The following is a 10,250-nucleotide window of genomic DNA, read 5'->3' on the forward strand; positions in this document are numbered from 1 at the left end:
CAGCAGAACGCTGCCATTCAGCTAGTCATCCTTCAGAGACACTGCAGAGCGCATGCATGCCTGAGAAGGTGCTCAGACCTGGCCCATGAGGCTTCCTTGAGCTTTAGATCCTGATAGAGTATGTCAGCTCACCAATCTAGTACATTACAATCTATGGTGCTAGCCACATATCTGTGTTTCTTCACAGTGTACGGCCACATTCACACCTTCAGTATTTGATGAGTTTTTTACAACAGTATTTAGAAGGCAAAACCAGGAGTGGGTGAGAAATACAGAAGTGGTGACGTGTTTCTATTATACTTTTCCTCTGATTGTTCCACTCCTGGTTTTGGCTTACAAATACTGATGTAAAATACTGACCAAATACTGAACATGTGATGGGCAGGTTAATAACACTATTAACCCCATAGCTGAAGGTTAATAGCATTTTTTCTGGTGACAGGTTCCCTTTAACATTTTAAAGTATAGGAGAAGCTTTGTCATTTATTTATCCGTGAAAAACACTGATAACCTTGATGGTAAAAAATGGTCACAAGGACCAAACACTGATGACACCGGCACCATTTTTATTCAGTGATGTTCACACATCCGAGTTTAAACACAAGGCCTTATTGTGGGGGGTTCGCTCCTATACTAAAAAAAATCCCAAAGTGTGAATAGTGATAGGAGTACAGCTCTGAGGTATAATGCTGCGATGCCAATGGGCAAATAGAGCCAGGGATATCCACAATTTGCGGATGATTCTTGCCTGAATTGTCACAGTCATATGACTCTGGCCTTACGGTGCACCCAGTCATTTCTATAGACATTTAATCTTTAATAACTTGGCCATTCAGTGTACAACTCTCGTTAAATAGGCAGAAGGCCGCAGCATTTCCATCCTCACAGACAGGGACATGGACGCCACACATGACTGATGGACACCAGACACACCGATCCCACGGACACGGAAATATTCTCTTTTATTACAATTCAATAGTCACAGAAAGAGACAAACATTCTCCGATGTAATCCCCCAGTAATAAAATATATCAGACGCCTCACTCTGGAGGCCGTGACGCCGCTCACGAGCGGGGGATGATGTGTAGGGTCACCCTAATTATTGTACGGTACAAATCAGTGCTCTCTGACAGTGTGACTGCGGGGAGGAGGCGTCGGGCGGTGTCCACAGGCGGCAGGTTGGTTGCAGAAATCTCTGCTAAAGAAAAGCCATGGCACACATGTACGGGGAAGGCTCTGCAGCACGGACCCTGATATTTACAAACCCCTTTTAGATGCAAAAAAAATCTGCACTGTGTAAACAATGGGTTAAAGTTCTCCCACATATTTATTCCTCCTGTACCATTAAAAAGAATCTGGCACCAGGTTTTCGCTACCCTAAGAGCAGCATAATGTAGAGCCAGAAGCCCTCATTCCAGCGGTGTATCACTTACTGGGCTACTTGCTGTAGTTTTGATAAAATGTTACATCAGCCAAAGAATATCACAAGAGGACTAGTAAACCTGCTGCCATGTAGTCCCACCCCGCCCCCACCACAGATGTGCATAGGCAGAAAGCTGTCAATCAGTGATGTGGGCGGGGTTATACACAGCTCAGCATTCAGAGAACTGACAGCAAACAGTTTTTAATCAAAACTACAGAAAGCAGCCTAGTAAGGGATACATTGTTGGAATCAGGGATTCTGCCCCTATATTGTGCTGCTCTCAAATTTGGTAGTAAAAACCTGGCAGCAGATTCCCATTAAAAGTAGTCTGTAGTCTATATCATTATCCCACCTTATAGTAATACTTCCCTTGGGGGCACAATCCTGACAACAGTGACATATTCTGACAAATCTATGTGCAGTACAACTACCACCAGCTTAAATTAAATGTAAAGCCACCTGCCTCATTCACACTATTCCAGCTATGGTTCTGCCCCGCTCCCCAATAACATAAAACATCTATGGGGACCAATATCTAAGTATTGCTCAGGTTTATCCAACCTAGTATAGTAGACCATGGTGGCGTTATAGACAGAGGACCAATCCTAACCTATACCTCAGACAGGTAGAAAAACACCATGTGACCAGAGCCGTAAGTTTTAGGTTTTTCCCATAGTGCTAGTAACATTGGTACATGATCAGCTTTCAGAAACTCACTACTACTAAGCGCTGGGGGACGCAAAAGTATCAGACACTGATCAAGGAGGTGATTCTTGGCTTATGTAGGGGGGCTTATGTAAGTAAGGGGTGGGGGAGGTCATCCCATTGGATGCGTACTTTAAGTTTACTTAAAGGTGCATTTAGTGTAGAAATAATATATAATCTGGCACCCGACTGTCGGCTCGTTGCTGCAGTTCATACCCTTTATCTACAGTCTAGTAACATACAGACAAGTCTTCAAAATCATTAAATACACAAATTGCGAACGTGTGCCAATAATGGGATTTCTCACCAATTTTTGTTTGCACCAGTTCCCCTATAGCATTTAGAGGGAAACTGTAACCAGGTTTTTGCTTTCTCATCTGAGAGCAGCATAATGTAGGGGCAGAGATCCTGATTCCAGTGATGTATCACTTAGTTTACTGTCATATAGTCAAAGATTTTAGATGTAGCAGTCCCAGAAAGCTTCCCCTGCCCACATCATCCATTAACAGAAAGCTGCTCATCCGTGTTGGGGGTGGGGCTGGACCAGGATGCATGTGAGCTGTAGTCCTGTAGTGATAATCTCCTGTTGATAAAACCCTCATTGTATTGAAACAACAGTACACAGCCTAATAAGCGACACATCACTGAAATCAGTGTCTCAGCCCCTACCTCTGATTACATAGCAATAGCCGGCAGACAGATTCCCTTTAAAGAACCCTTCCCCTCAAAATCCTTCTAATTTATACAAAACATACCACAAGAAAAGAACACCCATCATTACAGGTATGCTGCTTTCCCAATAATAGCAAATCACACGAGCTAAGCAATGCCTGACCCGACATCTCTGAATAACAAGCATTTAGGAACCTAGGAAAGCTAAGTGACAGATGCGGAGGAAGCCATACTGGTTATTGCCCAGCATTCTCATAAGCAGATGATGGAAGAACTAGTTTAAAAACTTTGATAGAATCGACATACGTACCTGAAGACGTTTGCTTTTAGAACGAAATATCCTTTAAAAAGGGGCTAGTTCAGCTAAGAAAACATAAAAAAGAAGTCATACCTAACCAGTCACCCATCGCTCCTGTTCAGACACTTCCCGGGTTCCGATCAGATGAGCACGCATCAGAACAGGAGCGGCGAAAGATCAGGAAGACAAGTATGACGTTCCGGTTATCATCTGGAAGAAATGTCTGCCGGCTGGACAACCCCTTTAATGACTGAATAGATAAGTGGAAACAAACGAATGCAAGAACTGGAACCTCATAATTTTATGGCTCCATTCACTTACTGCAAGAACCGAGAAGATTTCATTTTTATTAGTTACAAAGGTTCCCACCCCCCATATTGAGGTTGCCGCCTGGAGTGAGTGATCAAAACCCATAAATATAAGTGACAGCAGCCAGGACCTGAGCGATTGGAGCTGTGAACCCACCGGTCTTCATTTAGTTTTGGACTTTTTTTTTTGTAGGTCTGTACATATAAAATATCTACTTGTAAGGAGCAGATGGGGATAATGGGAAAACCATTCCTTATTGTCCACGTGTGGCGGGTATACAGTATGCAGAGTTGGGCACGGAGGTAGACGGTTCACACAAGTTTCTTGGCCTCGAAGAAGCTCTTAAGGTGTCTCATTTGCCAGATGCCAGTGAGGATAAGGATGAGAGTCTGGGCAATGGACCACCACAGGACGCGCTGGTTTGTGCTCTCGCTGGTCAGTCGGAATCGCTCTTCACGATACTGCAACAAAGATTCATAAATCAGTGGATATACGGCTTATATTAGCACAATGGTTTCCTAAAAATAAAGGCTTGGAGCTCTACTTGTCTTACATGTGACTTTATCCTATTAGTGTATATGGATGTAATAAATGGGGGGGGGGTCACTCTCAGAGTGCATTAGATCAGAGAGTCATCTTGAAGCAATCACCGTACTATACGGCCACATGACCAAAATAGGATAATTTAAAGTTGTATTCCAAAATAAAACCTTTTTAACACACCACTGGATAAAGGACACGTCAGCTGGGCTCGGCTGTTTCCATCAGTGCTTTAAGACCCTAACAATAATTCAGCCGGTGGCCATCTCCCCCCAATCTACATCATTTGTTGGGGGAATGGTTGGGAGGCCCCCATACACAGTAGACTGCCGTCCGATCTCGCATATTAGCAAGTCCGGTTTACCTTAGACTAATATGTACAGGGCCTTTAGATTTATGGTGACATGAATATATGACGTTTGACCCCTCCCGGGTATTAATTATGTAGTCACTTGGTCCAGACAGTGAAGAGCAAGTGCTCCAGTGCCAATGCAGTCTGTGTGCTGCTCTCCATCTGGACAAAGCGACTACATGATTAGGATCTGGGAGGAGTCGAAACGTTGTTAATGTATGCCGCCCATGTCCATATACCATGTTGCATATGTAATATCTGCATACTAAATTTACTTTGGCATCTTCAACCTTGGGAGATTATTCCATGACCGGACTACGAGGACCTCACCCCGATCAACCAGCACCTCCCGATCTTACGGAGTGCATGCCAATACTTCTTTATATATGTAAAGCAAGATAACATGCTCCCCAGCGGACGTGGGAGATCATTTGGTTGTGGCATGACAAAAGAAAAAAAATTGCAAGTGGCACACAGATCACAGTGAAGCCAATGACAATCATTACAAGTGGTGTTACAATGTGACACTGACATCTGTATATATCAGTGTCACCGTGTGTCCTAGAAAATAAGTAAAGTACTAAGTACAGAATACAAAACTTGGTTCCCACCCGTGGCTCCCCCATCTCACCCGCTGATAGTTCTGCTCCTTTTGGATCTGTTCCACCTGATCCAAGAGTTGTCTGACGCGGAGCTGTAGTTCTGTTAGTTTGTCCTTTGCTGCAATCTCTGGGTAATTGTTTGTGTGTTCTCCAATCCGGATGTCCAAATGAACTCTCTGGAATAGAACGAAGGTCCAATGTCATCCCCAAGGGGTTATTCCTAGAATCAGTTTTCTGTACATATAGAATTAAAGGGGTTGTCCACTACTTACACAGTCACAGCCTGTTTTTAAATGCCCAAGTCCCCAGAGTTAAATAAGAAAAGCTGGTACTCGCCTCCTGCACAGGCACCGTTCTAGTGTTGTTGGCGCCGGGTCTCACTGTGCTCACATGACATTGGCTGCAGTGCTCACATGACATCACAATCAGCAACGGATGACTGGCTGCAGCCTTCAATATTTCTTCACAGCAGATGACCGCTCTGACGGAATATTGATGAGCAGCAGCCGGTCAGCATCCGCTGATTGGATGCAGAAGTGACATGACAACGACGTCACCCGCTGAGAACAGCATCACCGCAAGAGGTGAATACGCATTGTTTTTATTTTCTGTGGATCTAAGGGATAAGGTTACTCCTTGTGGAGAGTAGTAGACCAGTGTAAGGAGACTTATAGGCCATGCAATGCTCCTCTGGGAATTAAAATATGCAAATATCCTCTTCTGACAGGGAGAGGAATCCAACTCTAGTAATACATATTGGACCTGTCAATCACCTGCAGCGGCACTGTCAGAAGCCAGACTAGCCTTTTAAAGTAGATCCTTAAAGTGTATAGTCTCTGAAACCCTGAGTGTTTCAGTGAAAATATACCTGGCTGCAGTTGTGCAGCCAGGATCTGATTTATGCTGCTTGCGGTTTGGGCAGCATGAATCAGATGACAGGTTCCCTTTAACCTTAAAGGGGTTTATCTGGGACTTTTTTTCCCTCTCCCCTATGGGGCCAAGCACTTATCAGGTAGTTGCTAACTACCTGCCTGTGCAGCCCTGCAACGATCTCGGACCACTCCTGACAACGATTTTCCTGCGACAACATGTCGACAGAGCAGTTCCTTCTCTTCTGCTCACTCCAAGTCATGTTGCTTTGCAACCGGCTCACCCGAATACAGCGGGAAATTAGCTGTCAATCAACATGACATCAGTAGCAACGCCCCTATCGAAAGAGTGGTGTGGGAGAGAAGGACCTGGAACCTGTGACCTCAATGAGCCAGGTCACAGGGCAGCAAAATCCTGGATAACGCCTTTAACTTTGTGAACATTCCTCTTCCGTCAGTTTTTAATTTTATGGTGCGATATCTTTTTGTATGTTTGACAAATATTTTTTGAGACATTGTGCTGTGTATTCTAACCAGTTTTTTTTTTTGGAAGGGGTAACCCTATGCCAACGCAATCAGATGTCATCTATGGTAAAATGAAGCTGCAGCACCACTACAGGGGAGAAGAATTACATGGGGTCTGGTATGGTCAACAAGCTGTCTAGGTTCTCCAGAGACAGAGCAATGTATTACTATGAGATAAAGCTCAACACCACACTGCTCTCAATCTTATGTGTGACTGATTGCAAAAACAGATGATATGGACGTCGACAGTAACAATTATATACCAGTTTGCCTCCAGCAAAAAGGGACATTCTGGTAGAGTTGGAGTGCAGGCAGATCTGGTGTTCTCCAGGGGTGTGAGATGTGAAGGTAAATCGGCCTTCTGAACCGTACTGCCTGGAGAGGATGATCTACAAAAAAAAAAATGAAATTAGTTTCATAACAAGTGAGATACATATACATATATATGTATATAATGCAAATATGTTACTAGAAGATGGATGAAATACATAAAGCTTCATGCTCCATATCAGCTCACACAGCCAGACTCTCTGACAAATACAGCACTGCTACAGAATATCAAGCAAAGCCTTAGGGAAGGGTCACACAGAGAGCAGAGCATGGCTGAAGTGCTGGTGCCTTATAGCCCAGTCCTGACTTCGGCTGTCAAATAAGAAATTAGAGTGAATTAATAATCAGCCGTGCCCCGACCGCTTCATGAGACCCCAGCATTAGGCGAGAATCACCGGTCCCTATTACACGGCTGGTGCTCGGGACGTCACTCCAAGATAGACTGCAGGTCTTCTGACCCAAAATAATAGCCTGACATAGGCATATGAGGTCATTAGTTCTTGTCAGGTTGGGCTGAGAACTGCAGCCAAGCAAAGAACCATATAATGTGAATTTGTCTCTATGCAGCTCCACACAGCCTCCAGTTACCTTGCCGTCAGGGTCCTTCACCTCGACATGCATGCCCAGACCTGGCGTAGACGGAAGAAAAGTCTCGGCCTGTTTGTCCCACAGCTGAGTCTTGTAATTTCCTGCAATTAAAAAAAACGAGACTGATGAATCCAGCTCTTATCTCATCCTATAATGTGTTTTCTTGCCATGATAACCAGAAAACTGCCCTATTGAGACCACCGCTACATTCACTTCTATGGGTCTATGAGCCAGCAGAGCACGTGTGACCACCTCTACCATAAACAGTGGGTGCAAAGATGGCTACCACTACTGCTATACTCACATGAGGGTCATCAGACCCTCTTCTTGTAATCGATGGGGGGCGGTCGCTGCATCCGTCCTATTCTACACACAGGAGACTAATGTCTGACGTGTCCTTCTGATGAGGATGGTGCTATGAGGACTATGGGAGGAAGCGGCCTGCAGTAAGGAATCCTGGTGGAGGCAGTGTGATACTTTGTTTAATATCCTGCTGAGAAACCTGAGTCCTGCCCTCCACATGGATGTGACACCACCGACCAAACAATTGTAAAGAAAAAATTAGAACTATTAAAAAAAAAAACATAATGCAAATAACCTTTATTTTTTCCCCTCGTTAAAAATAAATAAATGTTATATAAATTAAAAGACATTTGTTATGACAGCACAGCATATATAAAAGTCCCATCAAAATATAAGATTGTTTCACTCAAATAGCAAATGTAAAGAAAAAAAAAAGAGAAACTGGAAAAAGTGGATTAAATCTGCACTGAAAAGCAGGAGACAAGATATGGAGAAATGCGGTTTATTTGTCAACGACTTTCAAAGTGACACACGTCTGTGGTTTATCCTAATGGAGAAGTTTGTCACTTTGAAACGCTTGAGAAATAAACCGCATTTCTACATATCTTGTCTCCTGCTCATCAGCGCAGATTTAATCCACTTTTTCCAGCTTCACATGTTTCTTCCCTCCGTGGATCTGCAGAAGTCTCCTAAGTTTTTACAGAGGTTGTGACTTTACAACCACATCAGGTGAGAAAAACTGCCCTTTGTCTCCATTTTCTTCTCAGGTAAGACCCTATTAGCGCTTATTCACTTCCCAGTTTCCTTGGTCCAAGAAAAAAAAAATATTAAAACACCAAAATTGGCGTCTTTTTGTCACAGCACCTCCCACAAGAAAACAGTGAAAACCGATCAAAACATAATATGTATCCAAATACAGTATCAGTGAAACAGTCAGCCCGTTACACAGAGCGCGATCCCTCACACCGCTCCATTGATTTTTAAGCCAGTTAAAAAATAAAAAGGAATAAAAAAACATATATATCTTTGGTATCACTGTGTAATCATACTGACCTGGAGAATTATGTTGCTGGGTCAATTTTACTGCCCAATGAACGCCTTAAATCATTGGTGGAATTGCGTATTTTCTTTCATTATTTCACCATTTTCCCCGTCAGCTATATGGTAAAATTAACAGTGTCTTTCAAAACTACAACTCGTCCCTCCCAAAAAAATAAGCCATCCTACGGTTAAACTGACAGAAAAATAAAATAAATTACGGCTCTCTGTAGAAGTGAAGGGAGAATGAAAAGGTAAAAATAATGAATGTTGGTTGTGTCCTGATGGGGTTAACACTGATAAAATATTCAGCTCAACACATTTTTAGTAAGGCTATGTTCACACATCATGTTTTTTGTTTGGCGTCAATTTTCTGCAGCAAAACCGGATCTTCAATAGCATTTTGTTCAGGATTTGTCTTGCAGTTCTGATGCGTTTTTTCACTGTCCTGTCTCTTTTTATGCATGTACATAAAGTTCTGTATAAAAAAAAAAAAAAACCATTCTATTTTGGCATCAAAAACGCTGAAAAAAATTTTGGTTCTTTTTTTTTTTTTCACCACCCATTACTTTCTATGGGTGAAAAACCGCTGAAAGTAGTGACATGCTCTATTTTCCAAAAAAAAAAAATGAAAGGCACAAAATCCTGAACAAAGAAAAAAAACATGATTCTGGAATCTCATAGACTTTGCTGGTACTGCAAAAGGTAGCTGAAAATTTGCATAAAAATCTGCAGCAAAAACGCTGAAAAAACCATGGTGTGTGAACACAGCCTAACAGCCAGTAAAACTAAAATCTACCTAGGCATAAAGGCCTATTGCTCTCTGTTAACTGCAGCAGGGAGGAGACCTCATGGTGTTACAACACGCACACATCTCTGGCACAAGCAGCAGAAATTCGGTTGCTGTCTCTTTAAATCCAAACAACTTTTAAATCTGTGTCCACAGCAGCGGAGCTTGTTACAACCGTTGATACAAAAGTATAAAACCGTTGCCACAGCAACACTGCAGGCACCAATCAGGGCTTTTAACCCTCTACTAACCAGAGCCCAGCACAAGCTGCACCTGCCGCTCTCACCTATCACCATGGTCTCATCCGGGATCTCCTCAATGAAGCACCGTTTCTCCGTCTCCCCGATGTGAAAATAGAGGCCCCGGGCCAGGCCGAGGTGCAGCAGCAGCACAAGCAGTGGGCCCAGTTTGGGTCTGAGGGTCCCACAACCCGGGGCGAGGGGAGACATGACTGACAGTAGTGATAGTACAGAGGTGTGCGCTCGCTGTTGCCTCCTGCGTGTCACGCCTCCGCCCGGTAAGCATCTTCGGCTGCTGATTGGCTGTGTGCGGTCTAAGGGCGGGGTTAGGCAAACCTCAAAGCGAGGCTTGGTCCCGGAAAATGGCAACGTCACCACTGGCTGGAGGGGAACGTCACCTTAGAGCCGCCATCTTCCATCCGGCTGAGTGACGTCACTGCGCACAGGTTTTTGCTTATTTCTGAGAACATTTTGCTACAAATACTTCATTATTGTGCAGAACATTGTAGGAGGTAGACGATTTACTGCAACACCCATTAATATTGTACTTGGTTTAATTTTGCTGCTGCTCATAATACAATATGTCCTCCCATGTCCCAATATAGTGAAAGTGAGATAAAACTGGTGTCAAATTCTGAATAAAACTTACTAGTGTACCTTAACTCTG

General features: G+C 43.5%; 1 protein-coding gene across 1 annotated transcript; it reads right to left on the reverse strand.

Annotated features, from left to right (window-relative positions):
* Window positions 1-936: 936 nt before the first annotated feature.
* Window positions 937-9,888, reverse strand: TMED4 (transmembrane p24 trafficking protein 4). Its single transcript, XM_073653767.1, has 5 exons — window positions 9,631-9,888; window positions 7,214-7,314; window positions 6,559-6,684; window positions 4,931-5,077; window positions 937-3,868 (listed from the first exon to the last, which is right to left on the reverse strand). The coding sequence occupies exons 1-5, from the start codon at window positions 9,791-9,793 to the stop codon at window positions 3,719-3,721; spliced, it is 687 nt and encodes a 228-aa protein (XP_073509868.1). The 5' UTR covers window positions 9,794-9,888; the 3' UTR covers window positions 937-3,718.
* Window positions 9,889-10,250: the final 362 nt, after the last annotated feature.

This window comes from Phyllobates terribilis, unplaced genomic scaffold, assembly GCF_046119375.1.
Source record: "Phyllobates terribilis strain yellow unplaced genomic scaffold, ASM4611937v1 Scaffold_11__3_contigs__length_659146591, whole genome shotgun sequence".
Classification (NCBI taxonomy): domain Eukaryota; kingdom Metazoa; phylum Chordata; class Amphibia; order Anura; family Dendrobatidae; genus Phyllobates; species Phyllobates terribilis.